This window comes from Oryctolagus cuniculus, chromosome 2, assembly GCF_051225735.1.
Source record: "Oryctolagus cuniculus isolate XC-2025 breed Fujian yellow rabbit chromosome 2, ASM5122573v1, whole genome shotgun sequence".
NCBI lineage: Eukaryota > Metazoa > Chordata > Mammalia > Lagomorpha > Leporidae > Oryctolagus > Oryctolagus cuniculus.
Window position 1 is genome coordinate 87,700,558 of NC_142868.1, and position 19,338 is coordinate 87,719,895.

Here is a 19,338-nt window from a genome sequence, read left to right on the forward strand (position 1 = left end):
ATATTCCTTCAGGCTATTTGTTGCCAACCATTATTTTACCAAGAATAATTTGCAGAAATGTAGCCATCACTGTTTTAGGAAATCCTAGTTTAATTTAGCCTCCCATTCTTACGGTGAAATTCAACTTAAAGTTCCCAGAAAATGGCTACTTCTATAAAAAATAGTAAAAATGGGCCGGCGCTGCGGCTCACTTGACTAATCCTCCTCCACCTGCGGTGCCAGCACTCTGGGTTCCAGTCCTGGTTGGGGGGCCAGATTCTGTCCTGGTTGCTCCTCTTCCAGTCCAGCTCTCTGCTGTGGCCCAGGAGTGCAGTGGAGGATGGCCCAAGTGCGTGGGCCCTGCACCCTCATGGGAGACCAGGAGGAAGCACCTGGCTCCTGGCTTCGGATCGGCACAGCGCTGGCTGTAGCAGTCATTTGGGGAGTGAACCAATGGAAGGAAGACCTTTCTCTCTGTCTCTCTCTCTCACTGTCTAACTCTGCCTGTCAAAAAAAAAAAAAAAATAGTAAAAATGTATTGGGGAAGTAGATATAGATTTTATTTCAATTCAGCTCTTATTATTTTTTGTCCTACTAAAGAAATCTTCTGATACAAAATACAAATGAGCCATAAGCAAAACAAACAGTTGTTAATCTTTGAAGACACTGAGCCTGTTGATGTTCTTAAATGGATTTGATATCCTTCCACCAGGGTGTGTAAGGACGAGGGAGTGTCTTCCAGAAACTAGCAAAGGAATGCTAACTAAATTTGTCAAGCAATCATGAATAATTAAGTATCTAGCTTGTTTTAGGCAACACAATAATCAATAGATTACTGTCCCTTTCTTTAGAGTCCAGTAGGGGAATAATTCCAACGTAGTGTGGCTATGCATAGGCACAAAGTGTGCTTTAGCCCATTAGAGGAGCAATTTGTTGAATCCTGAGGCCTGAGATTTATGTCCAGAGTTAACAGCTGAGGTCATTCCTTAGGAAGAATGAGGATTACAATTTGAAAAACATGCATTAAGGAAAGACCTTGAGTAATTGCACAGATGAATGGAACAGCATGGCCTGTGTGTAGGCAAACAAGCCATACTGTATTCGTAGTAAATAAATTGCAAGGTTACAGGAGTTAGAGCCTCCAGGGAGAAGTAGATAGATCAAGTTATAGAGGATATTTGAATTTTTTCTTACGAGTTTAGATTGTTCCAGGATGTGGTTTAGGACCATGGAGGTGTCATATTTTCCCGATGCTTCCATTCCCTAGGGTACATTTAAGGAGAGCAAGTCCTAGGAAAAGGAAGCTTTGCACATGTCCATGAAGCTGCTGGTGGGGCCTGAACTTATGGAAGGATATTATAGGTTGAAGAGGAAGGGGCAAATTTGGGGTCCCAGGGGGGGATTAAAGAGTATGGGGCTGCATATCAATGAGGCTAAGAGGAAGAAAGACAGGAGTGTAGGGACTGCTCCAGGTTTGGGGCTTTCTTGGTTTCTGGTTAAGTGACTGAACCGATGGTGAGATGACAGAGTAGAAGAAACTAGTTGGTGAGCAAGGTACTGGGTTCAGGTTCTGATCACATTCTATGTGGTCCTCAATGAATTTTATCATGACATTGTCTTCTACAAGTCTAATACTCAGGGATGTAAGATCTGGATCAAAAACACAGAACCAACAGTTGCTGGCAACTTGTTGGTAGGTAGGATAGTAGATTTCTGTTGGGAAGATAGGAGGAGCAAGATTTTAATCAGATTTTTTTTTAAAGATCTGTTTATTTGAAAGGCAGAGTTACAGAGAGGCAGAGGCAGAGAGAGAAACAGAGATCGATCAATCTTCCATCTGCTGTTCACTCCCCAAATGGCTGCAACAGCCAGGGCAAAGCCAGGCTGAAGCCAGGAGCTTCTTCCAGGTCTCCCACATGGTTTCAAAGGCCCAAGTACTTCAGCCATCCTCTGCTTCTGTCCCAGGTGCATTAGCAGGGAGCTGGTTTGGAAGTGGAGTAGCCTGGAGCTGCAGCCATATGGGATTTCAGTTTCTTTTTTTCTTTTTTTTTTTAATTTTTTTTTTTTTTTGACAGAGTGGACAGTGAGAGAGAGACAGAGAGAAAGGTCTTCCTTTGCCGTTGGTTCACCCTCCAATGGCCGCCGCGGCCGGCGCACCGCGGCCGGCGCACCGCGCTGATCCGATGGCAGGAGCCAGGAGCCAGGTGCTTTTCCTGGTCTCCCATGGGGTGCAGGGCCCAAGCACCTGGGCCATCCTCCACTGCACTCCCGGGCCACAACAGGGAACTGGCCTGGAAGAGGGGCAACCGGGACAGAATCCGGCGCCCCAACCGGGACTAGAACCCGGTGTGCCGGCGCCGCTAGGCGGAGGATTAGCCTAGTGAGCCGCGGCGCCGGCCAGGGATTTCAGTTTCTGAAATGGTTATTCTTTAAAAAAAAAAAAAATCCAAACACAGCCTGACTTCTCCCAGTGACTTCCCCAACTTCTTACCATTGGCTCCGGAGGAATCAACTCCCAGCTCTCCTTCCCCTGGAGCCCATGGCTTCCCATGACCCCTGCAGCCACATAATTGCATTCTTCCTTCTATATCAGCCATGGTTCCTGATTCACAGCCTTACGCAATTCTCTTCTCCTGGAAAGCATCCCACAGAATGAGCAGTTGGCTCGTGTGGGCTGTAATTTCATCCGTGTCGTTTCTTAGGTCTGCTAATAAGATTTAAAATAAGGATCACCAAACAGCTCATGACCAAAGTGGACTCGGAGGCTTGTTCTTCTGGCATGGTCAGCTTAAGGTAAAGCAAAGTACAACCTGCCTGCCTTCCCTTCAGCTGCTCCGTGGGGCCAGGCAGGTGTTGGGGGTGCCTGATGCTTGATGACAGGGCCCGCTGTTGATGAGTTCAGGACACGGGTCATGCACCGCCATGCTGACCTGCTCACAGCACTGGCCATGGCTTGTCCTGGCTGACCTTCCTGACACCCGGGAAGCTCACGGTAGGAGAGACTCGAAAGTCCAAGCATACAGTTAGAATGTATTTCTTCTTGCCGCTGGGTTGGCTTCTCTTCATGACTCGTCCCTCCCTTTTTTCTCTTCCATCCCTCTGCAGTACTGCTACTGTATTATAACGAGGTGGCGAGCATTGAGATGGTGAGGATATGTTTAGGTCCTTTCTTTTCAAGCTCCTTGCTAGTTCACATTGCTCTCATTACCTGTGGTGGGCTGGGAGGTCCCTAAGGCAAGTCAGGGCTGTGTTGTTCTTAAGGTTTGTTCCGTCCACCATGTGGTTGCTTTTGCTTGGGCGTGTCCATCAGGGTGGGGAGCCGCACAGGAGCTCTCGCGCTGCTGCAGGGGTGCGGGGATTGAGCCACTTCAGGATGGGCAGGGCTGACAGAAGGGAGAGGAGCAGTGTGTCCTTTCCACCTGCTATTTGGGAGCAGAGCAGCCCCTAGCAGCCAGTGGCTCCTGGCACTGAACTTGCTTGTTCCCCTTTCAAAAACCCTTTGACTTGGTGGCTATTTCTGTATCCAACCACAACTTACTTGATTTTCCCATTAGCAGTGCAAGTAGAAGAGTAAGACTCCCACAGATACTCTGTGTGACACTTAGGGATATCGTATCCCTGTAGCTTTCAGTGCAATGTGATCTAAAGATACAAAAGGTGTCATCAGCTGTATTTGTATTTTATTTAATACCTTAAGAGAGCAGAGAATTTCTATGCTTTCACCTAATGCCTTTTCCTGTTAAAGATTGTTAAGATCTGCTATTTAGGTCAGCAGTCAGCTGTCCTTTGCATATTGACACCGTCAAATCAGTACTCAGAAAAGTGCCTTCCATGGAGCTCAGAGACAAAGCAAGGCTCAGAAATCCCTCCACACACCCCTGGTTTCCTTAAATGTGGTTCCCATCCACAGCCCTTCTCTGGGGGAGGAGACGCCGAGTAGTTTCTGAGACACAGGTGGCCACGTTGTCCCACTTCTGCCTGTTGCAGCCCCCACTGGGGCAGGAGCATATGTCTGGGCAGGTGAGCAGCACGGGCTGACTCAGGGAGAGACTCCCTCAAGAGGATTAATGTGCTCTTGTGTGTTAGTTCGTCATCTGTGAGTAGGACCTGGTCTCCAAAGAGATCAAGTCCTGGAAGTCTCTCAGTCATTTCAAGAGAAGGGAAAAAGGACAGAAAGCAATGCAGGGAGTTGTGGCCCCGAGATCCTTGAAGCTGGGAGTCAACACACGCAGCAGACAGACTGATGCTGTTGAGACAGAATAGCGAGGGGAGGGGTTGATAGGGGGGCTCAAGGGACAAGTGCAGGGTGTGTGCCCAGAAGACTGTGCACACATTTGATGGAACCCGACTGGATTGCCTCACCCCCTCGTTTGACCACATCACATCTCTCTCAGACATGGTCTTCCCGTAATTCTTACTCTTTCATCCAAGCCTGCTCCTGAGGTCTTCCTTAGTTTCCTGTCAGTCCTAGATTCCCAGTTACGGTCGTTTGGAGATAAGCATCTGGTGCAGCCATTAAGACACCGCGTGGGGGGCTGGCGCCGTGGCTCACTTGGTTAATCCTCCACCTGTGGCGCTGGCATCCCATATGGGCACCCGGTTCTAGTCCCGGTTGCTCCTCTTCCAGTCCCGCTCTCTGCTGTGGCCTGGGAGGGCAGTGGAGGATGGCCCAAGTGCTTGGGCACCTGTACCCACGTGGGAGACCAAGAAGAAGCACCAGGCTCCTGGCTTCAGATTGGCATAGCTCTGGCCGTAGCGGCCATTTGGGGGATGGACCAACAGAAGGAAGACCTTTCTCTTTGTCTCTCTCTTACTGTCTAACTCTGCCTGTCAGAAAAAAAAAAAAAAGGCACAGCTTGGGACACCTGTGTTCCATGTTGGAGTGCCCATGTTTGAGTCCCTGCTCAGCTTTTGTTTCCAGCTTCTTGATAAAATTCACTCTGGGATGAAGCTTAGAGAGTTGTGTCCCTGCCACTCACCCGGGAGACCTGGGTTGAGTTCCTGTGTCCTGGCTTTGGCCTGGCCCAGTCCTAGCTGTCAGGTGCATTTAGGGAGAGCACCAGCAGATGGAAGAGCTCTATTTCTCTTTCTGTGTCTCTCTCTCTGCCTTTCAAACAGAACAAACAAGCAGACTGAGTATAAATAAAAACCTATGACAGTTTAGAAAAAGGGACAAAAGATTTTTATCTTCTTAATTTGGAATAAATCCTCAATTTCTTGCTGGAAATGGATGTGTGTGTGTGTGTGTGTGTGTCCTTGTAAACAAAAGAAAATGAAATTTACTGGGTTGAGAGTAGCTCAATAGAGACCAGGCAAAATTAGTTATCAAAGCACTTTGGAACACTGCAGCTGTTTTTACACTCCCCTGCTACCCCCGTAGTGTGTCCCTGCTGCTGATGCAACCATAGCTACTCCCTCGACAACACTGCTAGTTATAAAATGCTTTATTGATAGCAGCAGTTTACAGAAGAGCACAGGGGACCCAACAAGGCCCCAATGTCATTTTATGGTCCTGCATGGCAGGACTCTTGGCATCAGCCAAACGTCCTCCTGTCTCAGTAGGTAGAGCCTGCTCAGCCCTGGCCCCAGGTGGCAGGGGATCGTGAAGAGCCTATGAAGCAGCTGTGGCGGTGGTGGCCCTCCTTGGCTATTGCTACAAGATTCGCTAAGCAGGCATAATTGCTGCAATACCCAAGAAGTTTAGGAAAGAAAAAATGTCACACGGATGTCTCTGACATAGAGGAATCCACCCACAGAGGTGTGCTTTATAAAGTGCCAATTGTCACTCAGGCTGAAATAAGAACCAGATGATCCCAAAGAAAGGTATGAAGTATAACAGAGGAACAGCTTCACATCAGTATAGATCCATGGGTCCGGAAATAGATCTATAAATCAGAATGCAAGTGTCCAAGCAAGGAACAGGGGTTAGGCCAGGCCGGCAAGACTTGAGCATCTATGCTGTGCCTGATCCAGCAGATGGTCATGAGGAGGAGAGAAAGGTCCTGACAGAAGCCCTTTATATGTGTCACTGGGAAACTGGAGTCAGTATCTGGCTTCCCTGGGCCATATCTTTTTAGGGCTTGAAGAATGAGGAAGAACCAGATGAGGGCATTGGCCTTGACTTCCATTTTGCTGGTGTGCATCTGTTCTGCATTTGAACCAACTCTTTGATATCAACAACTGATGTGGTTGTGGTTCAGTTACAAATTCCTTTTATCTGTGGCAACCGTGTGTGTGTGTGGTTCCTGTGTGGGTGGGAAAGATTCAAAGTTGATTTGAGTACCAGTGTAGTTGGACAATTAATGGGACCTTGTACCATCCTCTTGCAATCTTAACAAATGGCTATGACTATGACTATTTAAAGGAATGCGTATGATTTTTCACTGGCTGATTTGTTTTGAATGAGTAAATTATTTTTATTTCATTGCATTAACTGCCAGAACATTGAATGAACTGATCCCTCCCTCGTGTTGCTGAGCTGCAAAGAGCTATTATTCGGAATTGAATTTGTATTGATTTTCTCGTGCTACAATGACTTTCCTAACATAGTAACATGAGGGGAAAATGAGAAAAAGGCCAAAGAGGGCATGGGGTGAAGAAGGGGTGGCTGCTACTTCCTGTGGCCCAGTTCTGCCTGTGATACCTGCTGGCAGGTGTCCCTGACTTCAGATGATCCTGTTGCTGGTTGTATAATTGACAGAGTAGCCAAGTACCTGGTGTGGACGTCTCTCCCTCCTCTTCCCTTCTGTCTTCGTAGTTGTTGGAGGGGGCATTGTTGATATTCTGCTGTGGAACTGGGGGATGACAGCGGGAAGAAGAAGCTCAAAGAGACAAAGGAAGGTGCCAAGTTGGTCTGTTCTGATGGCTGTTAGTGTCATTCAGTGGGGAGATGATAAACGTGTCATTTTCCCACCACCGTAGTATCTCCTCTTGATTTGCTTTGCCTGGTCATCACAAGTATTCGAGGCTGAGTCACCTGTTAGTGTTTATCATTCTTTCAGATGAAACAGGAGCTCCATTCATTCATTCATTCAGTAGTTCAAAAAATATGAAGACACTTGATTAAATTCTTGTCAAAATGGAAACAAGGCCAGCGCCGCGGCTCACTAGGCTAATCCTCTGCCTGCGGCGCAGGCACCCTGGGTTCTAGTCCCGGTTGGGGCGCCGGATTCTGTCCTGGTTGCTCTTCCAGTCCAGCTCTCTGCTGTGGCCCAGGAAGGCAGTGGAAGATGCCCCAAGTGCTTGGCCCTGCACCCCATGGGAGACCAGGAGGAAGCACCTGGCTCCTGGCTTTGGATCAGCGCAGTGCGCTGGCCATAGCAGCCATTTGTGGAGTGAACCAATGGAGGGAAGACCTTTCTCTCTCTCTGTCTCTCTCTGTCTGACTCTGCCTGTCCAGAAAAAAAAAAGAAAAAAAAAAGAAAAAAAAGATGAGTTTATTTTTGTGTCAGCAATTGTTCACTTTTGTACATTTTTTTCATAATACAAATTTTCCGTCATACCCTTGTGTATGTGTGGATTTCAAAAGGTTTCATATAAAAATAAATTTATCTTTTGATTCTGTTCTTCCCATAAATTTCATATGGTCCTTCTTGCTTCCTGCTTTGATAGACATCATAGAAGTGAAACTTGTACGATAAAATGAAACAAAATGTACTTCTCCTCTGGCTTCCGGTTCCCTGTGGCTCAGCGCATAGACTCTTGACAACTCTTAGGAGAGAGGGATTTGCTTTACATTATTTTGGTGGGCGGTTGAGAAGCAATCCATATTCATTACAGAAACTTTGAAACATGAAGAAACAGAGGAAGAAAATAACATACATCCATAATCATCCAGTGACAAATTTTTTAAAATGTGGAGCAATTTCATTTTAAGTTTTTTTTCCTATAACACTTACAATAATCCCAAGCCAGTTGCTATTTTCAGAAGATAGAGTTTTATATTTGTGAACCACATCTTAAAATGTTCCATCTTTAAAAAAAAGTTCCATCTTTATGCAGATATAATGCAGTTTGGTTCAGTTCCCTTATAGAGAATAATACGACAGTTCTTGTTTCTCCCACGGACCCTGTGTACATGATGATGAATGAGATCAGAAGTTAGACATCGATTTAGGGGTCACCTTCTGACTATAGAGGAGGGCCTTCAAAGAGTTTGTGGAAAATGGAATTAAAAGTTAATTTGAGGCCGGCGCCACGGCTCAATAGGCTAATACTCCGCCTTGCGGCACCAGCACACCGGGTTCTAGTCCCGGTCGGGGCACTGGATTCTGTCCCGCTTGCACCTCTTCCAGGCCAGCTCTCTGCTGTGGCCCGGGAGTGCAGTGGAGGATGGCCCACGTGCTTGGGCCCTGCACCCCATGGGAGACCAGGATAAGTACCTGGCTCCTGCCATCGGATCAGCACAGTGCGCCGGCTGCAGCGCGGCGGCCATTGGAGGGTGAACCAACGGCAAAGGAAGACCTTTCTGTCTCTCTCTCTCACTGTCCACTCTGCCTGTCAAAAAATAAATAAAAAAATAAAAAATTTAATTTGAGTGCAAAACAATTTTGACATTCGTACGCAGTTATTCCAAATACACATTTTCTGCACACTTTTTGAAGGCCCACGATATGCATGGACTTCAAAATGTTTTACACTGGAAGATACAACATTTAATTCCATTTTTCCATGAATTCTTGAAGTGCCTCCCACTAATAGAAGAGTAAGTTGGATTTTTGAAAGAGCGTACAGGTTGGGCATTTAGCCTAGCAGTTGTGGTGTTGGTCATGATGCCCATGTCCATGCCCCATGTGTTGGGGAACCTGGGTTCCATGCCTGGTCTCGGCTCCTGACACCATGTTCCTGCTCATGCAGACATGGGAGGAAGTGGTTATGGCTCCACTAATGGGGTTCCTGCCACCTGCGCAGGCGACTTGGAGTGTTCCAGCAGGATCCAGTCCCAACTGTTGTGGGCATTTGCAGACTGAACCCAAAGATGGGAACATTCCTGTATCCCACCACCATCTGTCTCCCTACCTCTCAATTTTGTTTTTCTTTTTAAAGAGTGTACTTACGTGATATGATGACTCATGGCAAGAGAGGTAGCTGGTCAAGCATTTTGCAGAGGCTTGAAGAAGAAATGAGAGGACAAGTACATGTTTTAAAAGAGCAGTAGACTGGGTTAGACTTGAACCTGGAGTTCCTAGAATGTCATTACCAGGCTTGTGAAAGGCTCTGTGTCTGCTCAGATCTCACTTTCTCTGAGAAGGTTTCCTGCAGTCGCTAACGTAGGTGCCACAGTACTACATGTAGATGCAACTTCCTACTCGTCCATCCCATCATCACCTGTCTCATCACCCATCCTTCAGCCTCTTATCTGCTTGTTGGATATCTGTGGGAGGTACGGGGTAGGTCTGCCTCATGTTCAGTGAAGTACCTCCACTGCAGGGCACAGTGTCCAGCCCATGCCATAGTGTGGGTGAATGAAGGAGGCTGTTACACGTGTGCTGAACACCTGACGGCAGATCAGCAGAAGGGCTGCTTATGCCAACAAGCTTTGAATGCCGAGGCAACCACTCTCAAATGGAAGCAGATGCATTCAATAACAATGCATATACTACACTTGGGGTGAATAATATTTACCTGGTAAAAATACGTATACAAGACAGACAATTAGTCATCTGAATACCCTCTCCCACTTATTTTATATACTGTTTCTTCATTAGCAGGGACCTGGATTGGAAGTGGAGCAGTGAGGACTTGAACTAGCATTTCAGTATGGGAAGTTGTCATCTGAGACAGCAGCTTAGCCCACTAAACCACAACACTACCCCCAAACCACCCCATTTCATCATCACAGTTTATAATGGGATTTAGTAGTATATGTGACCTTTATTATTTGGCTCCCAGTGATTTTAAGGCTTTACCTGTACATGTATTTAGCATTTCATATCCATGTGGGCTGTTCATAGTAAGAATTATCATCATCACAGGAGGATGCTGCTGCTTATGCAAGCAAGGTGCCAGGAAATGGTAGTCCCAGCATTCGATTCTCAGGCATCAGCTCCCAGCCTCTCCCCAGCACGCCCTCCTGCCTGCCTCCTGGGTTTTTGAAACAGGTGATCCTTAAATATGTCCATGGTTAGGACGGAGCTTGTGTTTCTCTTTCCAGATTTTCTTTTTTTACTTATTTGTAAAATAAAATTTTTAGGTATAGAGAATATTTAGGTTTCAAAATTTTAGGTGGTTTTATTGCCCACTGCCAGGTTTGTTTGTTTGTTTAACCACAATTTCCAGATACTTAACTCATTACTTTGAGTCACTTTCCATTAGTTAATTTTAAAAATGATGTTTTCTGGGAGTGAACGTGCGTGATTGTGATCTCCTGGCCCTACCCCGTGTGAGGCTGTGGTGTGAGCTTGCTCATGAATGGTAATTTGTTTGTAAATAGGAAATGAATACTCAAGCCTTTAGCCTTTAAAAAAAAAAATAGAACGTGATTAATTGTACTGTGGTATACAAAGACATAGGGGAAGGATTTAGGCCATTTTTGTTCTAGTATTATTTAGTTCTTTTTATTTTCTGCCAAGATGGTTGTAAAAACGATATTTTTATAATTCTGTTAGTTTTGTTAAGCTTCACAATTTCTCAAGATTTGTTTTCTTTTTAAAAATATTTCACCACGCATCCAGTGAGCACTTTTGCAAACTCGTGTCTTTTTTCAGCTCAGAGAATTATTATTAAATTGATTTTTTTTTTTTTCATATTGTTTCCTATTAAATTCCCATCATACATAATATTGTTTTGCTCTGTCTCCACATTATCTGTGTCATTCATTTCAGCCTTCGTCTGACAAGGTCACCATCTCGTTATCACTTTGCTTTAGTGCATTCAGCGCGTATTTATTAAGGACCTGTGATATTTAAGATACTGTGGAAGGCAGTAGGGGCTCAGGGGTGTGAGTTCCGTAGACCCTTCCTCACAGAACTGGCGATCCCACGAGGAACGTGGAATAGAAGAGCCCTACTCCAGGACTCAGACTGGCTTCCGGTGACTACCAACACAGTGGTCTCAGTCCCTAAGCACACATCTGTCATTGGTCAGACTGGAGCTGAGAGTCCCTTGTTGCCCGTCAGCTCCTTATGAGGTTCCACCGGTAGGGGGCACCAGAGGACTCTGGGCACAAGGAAGAGAGGTGGGGAAAACACTTGCTGTTCATTTTGTGTCCCTGTCAGCATCACCCCAGCTGGGTCTCTTCGTCCTGAAAATGGCGGTTGCTTCTGGTTTCCAGCTTATTAGGGACAGCGGGGGTGGGGTACTGCCTGAACCAGCGTCTTTATTTCCCTAGGAGGGTACGGCACCTGGCTGGTAGGTGCTGCCCCCTCAGAGATCCGGGCCTCCACTCCTTGGGGCCACCTTCCAAGTTCCTCAGCTGCCACCACCAACGCCCAGGGCCCTCTCCTGGGATATGTGGGCCTCGTTCAGTTTCATCTTTCTCACGTCGTCAGACCTCCTGCCTTGGGCCTCCCATCCCACTCCCTGGGGCGGGAGCTGCTTCCTCATTGGAGTCCGACAGTTCCTCCTCGCAGTTGCCCTCTGTGGCTGCAGGTTCCACGCCTACAAGGCCAGCCAACTCCAGATTGGAAATATTTGCAAGAACTAATTGGATCCCTACTGAACATACGCAGAGTTCTTTCTTTTCCTTGTCATTATTCCCTTAGTATTACAGCCTAAGAACTATTTACATAGCATTTACCTTGTCTTAGGTATAACAAGTAATCTAGAAAAGGTTTAAGCCATGCAGGAGGATGTGAATAGGTTATTTGGAAATACTACTGCCCTATTTTATGCTAGGGACTTGAGCATCTGTGGGCTTTGGTAGCTGAGGGGGCCCTGGAACTGATCCCTTGTGGACACCACAGATACTGTATTACTATTTTCTGTTAAAACAGCTACTGTGCTTCCTGGTTTGCTGAGCAGATCCTGATGGGTATGCCTGTCTTTTGTTTTTGTGGTTCCATTTTCTGCATTATTTAAAATGCTGCTTACAGCCTGCATGTTAAACATACACACATAGATTTCTCACTCAGCAGTTAGGTTTTGTTCTTCATCATGGCAGTTAGTTTCTTTTCTTTCTTTCTTTCTTTTTTTTTTTTTTAAGATTTATTTTATTTATTTGAAAGACAGAGTTACAGAGAGAGGTAGAGACAGAGAGGTCTTCCATCCGCTGGTTCACTCCCCAGATGGACACAATGGCTGGAGCTGTGCCGATCTGAAGCCAGGAGCCAGGAGCTTTTTCCAGGTCTCCATGCAGGTGCAGGGGCCCAAGGACCTGGACCATCTTCCACTGCTTTCCCAGGCCACAGCAGAGCTTGATCGCAAGTGGAGCAGCCAGGACTAGAACCGGCGCCCATATGGAATGCCGGCGCTTCAGGCCAGGGCTTTAACCTGCTGCTCCACAGCGCCAGCCCCAGTTTCTTTTCTTTTCTTTTTCTAATGTTTTATTTCTTTGCGAGGCACAGTCACAGAGAGAGGCAGACAGACAGAGATCTTCTGTCTGCTGGTTTAGGCCCCAGATGGCCACAATGGATCTCCCACGTGGGTGGCAGGGTGTTGAGCACCTGGGCCGCCTTCTGCTGTCTTCCCAGGTACATTAGCAGGGTAGGAAGCAGAGCAGCCAGGATTCGAACTGGTGCTCTGATACAAGAGGCAAGAAACTTAACCTACACTGCAACCGTATGTGGCATTTAGTTTCTCCGTTTCAGCCGCCATCCTGTTCAGAACTCCCTTCTCTGGATTCTCAGTTGCTATTTTTTATTGCTTTTTAAGATAGCTGTTTTTTAAACAGAATATTATTTATTTGAGAGAGACAGCTCTCACCCACTGTTTAACTCCCCCAGATATCCACAATACCTGAGGCTGAGCCAGGCCAAAGTCAGGAGCCAGGAGCTCAATCCAGGTCTGCTAGATGGGTGGGGGAGACCCGAGTACTTGATCCTCCAAGGATGCACACTAGCAGGAAGCTGGAATCAGATGCAGACCAGGACTTGGGCCAGGCACTCTGATGGAGGTGTCCCAACCAGTATCTTAACTCCGAGGCCAAATGCTCATTCTTCTTCCCTTTCCTTTTGACTTTGAAGAACTTAAATTAAAAATTAGAAATGACTCCTCTTGTCCAGTTTCGGTTCTGTCATTAGTCTCCACATCTTGTGGTGTGTGTGGGTGTTTCCCCTACTCCTAGCAGTTGCATAGGTTCCCATCTGAAGCTTTCGAGCCCTGGAAGTAAGAGAAGTTCTAAGAGCTTAGGTTGCCTGTTGCGAAACCATTGACTTCGGTGACCTCTAACGCGGATCCTAAGTGGGGTTGCAGGCACTTACCTCTGTGTCTAACAGTTTGTTTCTATAACTTTTAATTGATCCACTTGCTTCCTGCCATTTGTCTTCAAGACCTTGCCACCTTGGGTCAGGGTCTGGGTACCAGGGTCAGGTGCAGGCCAGGACTCGGGGATACTTGAGTTTCTCTCGTGGGGTGATATCTGGTGCCTGGTTGGTGCCCTGTTAGCACTGTTGGGTCGCCGTGTGTGAGATGCCAGTAGTTCCCTGACCAGGCCTCTCAAGGCCCTCTTTCCTTTTGTCTGCTTATCTCTGCCTTGGGGAGTGGTCTTGGGCTTGCTGTGAATAGGAACATCATGTGTCATTCGGTAGGTGCCCAATGTGACCCTGCCTCTGTGAGATGTGTTAGAAATTCCTGCAGGTTTCTTGTTTGTAGATAGTCCCCAGTCTTAAGGCATAGTGTGGACACGAGTGTGTGTGGACACATATAATTATAGTAAATATAACTATATATTATTATATAAATGCATTTATATAAATAAAATATACATTTATATATACATTTATTTATACATTTATATAAATATTATGCATATAAATATATATGAACATTTATATAAATGTATATATAAATATACATGTATATACTTATATAATATATATTCATATTAGACAAAATTCTTATGAAAATTAAAATATATAAGTAGCAAGTAAATTATTTGTAAATTAAAATATATATTTAAAATCACAATATAGTATTTATAAGATAACACGTATTTATGAAGTCTGTTTAGTGATCTCTTGACCGAGAGATGGGAATGGAGGGAGGCAGGAAGGGCATCACTGTAGTTGTCTTCCCACCTGCTGAAGTGCTGACTGTGTTAAAGTACAGAGATAGCCGTGAGCTGAGTGGTTGTTACCTGTCCTGTTTCTCCTGAGTGAGGACAGGACAGAGAAGTAAAAGATCAATAGAATGCCCCAGTTTTTGGCTCCTTGTTCTTCATCTGAGTCAATACAGATTATTCGGTGTTGTCAAAACTACACTCATTTAGCAACACTAAAGCTTCCTTTGGGAAACAAATCAGTCTCACAGAAAAGGGAAAAATAGGAGAGAGAGAGAGAGAGTGAGCGAGCGAGCAGGGCACCACCAGCATAGCTCTTCTTTCCGTCATCAAATTGGTATCTCACATGGTACAGTCGCTCGCTCCATGACCGAGCACTTGTGATTTAGTTCTCTTGAGAAACCAGTCCTATGGAGGAGGGATTTTTTGACTCAGCGATTCCTTGTTGTGCAACTGAGCACAATGTGTAGTCGAAGTGTGCGGGGAAACGTGATTTTTTTTTTTTTTTAATTCTGGGGTTTGCTCATGGTACCTTCCCTCACAATGTCGTAGCTGGTTTTGTGACCTTCCTGCCACCTGCCTGAATGCAAGTCCTGTTAAGATCTCCCAGGGCACAGCTCTGTCGCCTGCGGGAGGGAAACCATTAGGAGCAGAATTCAGAAGAAAGCAAATACACGGATGGCTCTGGTCGTCATTCACTGCGTGTCTGGGACTTGCGAAAAGCGAGTTGAATGCGTTTATACAATTTATAAAGATAGAACGGATTCAGGAGCTCTGCTCGTTACAGGGAACATATTTCATGTTATTGTAAGCACTGAAGAAAATTAAATCAATAAATCCACAGGCCATAATTTGAGATACTCAATGTGAAGAAAAATATGTTGTCCGGGAGGGGAGGGGGGGAGAGTCTTTTAAACTGAGGGAGCCTGTGAACAAGCCGGCTTGGTTCTGCAGTCCCGTGCGTTCGAGTGACAGCAAGAGTTACCCTCGTGCCTCAAGACTCTCTAAGTGTTTTCATGACACCTGCAAAGCAGGAACGCCCGCCCAGTGCCCTGCTCTTTGGAATGAAACCCCTGCGGCAGTGGAAAGCAGTGCAGAGGGAGTGCCTTTCCCCTCGCCGAGCTGTCCCTGTGCGCCCCCTTCCCTGAGAAGGCTTGGCTGTTCTCATTCAGACTGGATGACTTCGCCCTCACTGGTGTGGATGCTCTGTGTGGCCGCTGGTGAGGCAGTTAACCTCTCCCAGTGTCACCCTTGCATGAATGGTAGTGCAGCTTGTTTGCAAGGTGCCTCAAGCCTTCTGTCAAGTGCATATCCAAATACCCAGCCTCGCTGTTTGACCAGGGGGTGTTGTATTTTTTAATTATATGTTTGGTTGGATAGGTTATAGATTTTGTTGTGGCTGAGTGTTGCCCCTTCTCCCTGGTTACAAATAAAACGACTAATAGGTAATCTCACTCTATTATCATCTTCTTGAGTCCCCTAGAGGGCTAAGGGAATGACAGAGGTTATAGATTAATAATGCATTCTTTAGTTAATAAAAGAAAATCATGTGCATCTCAGCTGCATAATAGCTGTGGATGGCAATTTATTAGGCCAAGTGTTTCCTCAGATGCTAGGCAGATAATGCTGGCAAAGACACAGGAAATGATGAGGGGTTTTAATAATTATTTTTTCTTCCTGATCCTCTGATAATTCTTTTCTCCTTCCCATCAGTATACAACATTAGGCACAGTTTTTGCTAAGGCTTATTTCAAATGTGTTTATGAATATTTGGGAAACGGATCCTCTCATTCTGGAACTTTGGGGGAAAACAGAGACCTTTTGTTTATATCCACATGGTGACATTAAGCTATTTTATTACATTGAACCAACTGTGACAAATTCTGGCCCTAGAGCAAAGAATAATATATATCCCCTCCCTTTTGCTTCTTTTTTTGCAGATTTACGGAAAAACTTTGAGCAAGATCCTCAAGGAAGGGAGGTTCCCATTGAAGGCATGATCGTGTTGCACTGCCGCCCACCAGAGGGCGTCCCTGCGGCTGAGGTAAGGCTCCCCAGGGACCAGACTGTCCTGTGTGGCCGCGGGTGACGCGAACGAGGCTGTGGCTGGTTACTGTGTCGCCTGCATCCAGTTGCTAAAGATGATGAAGTTATCAGGAAGGGAATAAGCTAGAAGATCTCGTCTCCCGTCTGCTTACGCGGACACAAAGCTCTTGCTCGGCAGACTGGGGAGGAAGTGGGCTGTGTTCTGGCCCCTGGCGACCTCAGATGACATGGCCGCCATCCTCTCTGTATCCCTTTGGAGCTCTCTGATCTATGCACCTTGGCTTCTGCTTCATCTCTGAACCTGAGCTGGCAAAGTAGCAAGAAAATGTGCACGGAGAAGGAGGGAAACCCATAGTATCTCCTTCTGTGTCCAAGCGACCAGCATGCACGAGCGTTTTGTCACGGTCTAGGCCCTGTGCTGGTGTGAGGGATGTCAAACGTGAGGAAGGCATGGGTCTCTGTCCTGTCACCCTTCCTTCAGGGAGAGGCCTCGAAGTACCCCGTGCCGTGTGTTGATGGCTCCTGCCATGTTTTCTAGAACTCCTACCATGCTATTGAATATAGTTGTCAACAGTGACGTGATGGGGATGGGTATTGGAGCAGAGTCGGGTAAGCTGTCGCTTGGATGTCAGCATCCCATCCCAGAGTGCTGGCTTGAATCCCAGCTGCTCCACTCCTGGTCCAGCTTCCTGCTGGTGTGCCTGGGAAGCAGCAGGTGATGCCGGAAGTAGTTCAGCCCCTGCCTCCTACGAGGGAGACCCAACTGGAGTACTTTGGCCTGATCCAACCCTGGCTATTGCAGCCACGTGGGGGAGTGAGTGGAAGCCACCTCTCTCCCTCCTTCTCTCTCTCTGTCATGCTGCCCTTCAGAAAAATGAATGCATCTTTAAAAACACTCACAAACTGTGGTCACAATGAAGGCTTTCTATTGAAAGATGTTGTGAAACACTGGGAATGTGCTTATTTTAGGGGGAAACTAAGCAATGCAAACAATGCTTCGTAGATTGGTTAGTTTATAAAACAGCCTTGAGTTTAGCAGAAGAAAGTCCAGTTGCGGTTCTTCTATGAAAAGCTAGGAAAGTGTCCTTGGAGCCATTATTTATTCACTGAGAAGTCGAGATCCTAAAAAAAGGCTTTGCCTCACATTTCAACTAAAATAGTTACAGGATTTTGTAATTGGATGAACAAAGAAGGAGACAGAGGAATGGAAAAATACACGCACTTGCACACGGAGGCAGAGCGTGTGCTGGGTGGACACTCTGCAAAGCCCAAATGGTTCACAGAAATGAAGTAAACGGAGTTGAAAATTAAAGTGAACACGCCATGCGTGATAGGAAATGATTAAAAAGGAAAATGCTTATTTTTAGATTTTTATTTAATGTAGAGCGAAAAAAATATTGATCTTCTTTTGTTGGTTTTTGGTTCCTTGCCAAGAGTGGGCCCACATATCCCAAGCAGGGCTTTGGGTGCAGAGATGAAAGTGCCCGTCTCATCTAGGATGCCCCGTGTACTCCTGGGCATCCAGGCTAGGGGTCAGCAGGCTCTGCAGTCCCTGCCCATCTCTCAGAATACAGATTTGCAAACGCTACATACATAAAAATAACCACTGCCATCCCACCAACGTGAGACAGTGTCCTGCCATTCCTGTGCTGGGTCACTGGCCATGGAGGGGGCTGAGGGGGGAGGAAGCTCATATTTTAGGTAGCAGTCTACAAATGGAGACCTAGCCTGCTCTGTATGCCTTGCAGTTGATTTCTACAGCTGGGTGAGAGTCTATAGATATGTAGCTGGTATAACCGGCCCCTTTTACAAACAGAGAAACCTAAGCTCCCATCAATGATTCACCAAAGGTCTCGCAGCCATTCTTGGGTTCTGGTCAAAACCTATGGAGATACCTCAAGCACCCCAGGGAGAAGTGTATGTTCTTTTGTTGTCTTACAAAGCCCAACATAATCTGGCTTTCTGTTTGCTGTTAGCGCATCTTCTGCTACTATGCTATTGACTAAACTGTGGCCCTCACCATGGCCAGGGCCATATCAGGTGCACCACCCGTGCTCCTCTCTCAGGGCCTTTGCACATGCTGGCTTCCCTGGTAACCAGTTCCCAGTGTTTAACCACTTGGGCAAATTTAAAAACTAAAGCCTAGCTTACAGCACTGTCTCTGACATGGTGAGTGCTTGCTTATCAAAAAGACAAATGATAGCAAGTTGGCAAGGATGAGGGGAAAGGGGAACCCTTGCACACTATTGGCGGGAATGTAAATTTGCACAGTTGTGGAAAACTGTACGGAGGTTCCTTACGCAAGTAAAAACAGAACCACTTGTGATCTGGCAGTTCCACCACTCAGGGACAGATCCAAAAGCAATGAAATGAGGGTTCTGAAGAGAGGCTGTACTCCCGTGTTCAGTGCAGCTGTTCATAATTGCTGAGATGTGGAATCAACCTCAGATGAATGGATGAAGCAAAGGTGGTGCATATACAAAACGGAGTGCTGTTGGCCTTGGAAGAGAAGGAACCCCCTTCATTTGTGAGAGCATGGAGGAAGCTCTAGGATAATATGTTAAATGAGCTAGGAATAGAAAGACAAACACCATGTGGTGTCACTTATGTGTGGATCTGAGGTCATAGAATTAGGGAGAAGAATGATGGTTGCCCTTGGGGAGATGTTGGTTAAAGGATATGAATTCCAGTTAGAAGGAATGAGTTCAGTAAACCTATTGTCCATCAAGGCCGCTGTAGTTAATAAAAATATATTGTGTGCTTGAAAATTGCTAAAGCAGAGTTTAAGTGTCCCCAACTGCAACAATATAATTATGTGAAAATAAATATTGGCCACATAAATATTATTTCACATAATGCCTGTTTGTTAGCTTGAATTAGCCATAGTATAATGTATACATATTTCAAAACATGTTATATATGATAAATACATCTGATATATGTATCTGTCAAAGTAAAAATTAAATTAACTTTTTAAAATGTGTATATCCAGATGGCCAACAAATATTTGTAGAACAGCAATGAAAACTAGTTCCCTGTGTTGCGAAATATTCAAAATTTTACCAGGGCTAGCCCCAGACAAAACTGTAACACGTTAGATTTTTATGTTTCTGTTTTTCTCCCATTACTGGGTACCAAACTAGTGAGGAAAACATTTC

The 19,338-nt window shown here is 45.8% G+C and overlaps 1 protein-coding gene across 9 annotated transcripts in view; it reads left to right on the forward strand.

Annotated features, from left to right (window-relative positions):
• The window catches only part of UNC5D (unc-5 netrin receptor D), a 582,366-nt gene that overhangs the window by 360,702 nt on the left and 202,326 nt on the right, over positions 1-19,338 (forward strand). For all 9 annotated transcript variants that reach the window (XM_002709540.6, XM_051833981.3, XM_089327353.1 and 6 more), the window contains exon 4: positions 16,075-16,178. In XM_002709540.6, the coding sequence (XP_002709586.1) occupies positions 16,075-16,178 (104 nt within the window). The remainder of the gene's footprint in view (positions 1-16,074; positions 16,179-19,338) is intronic.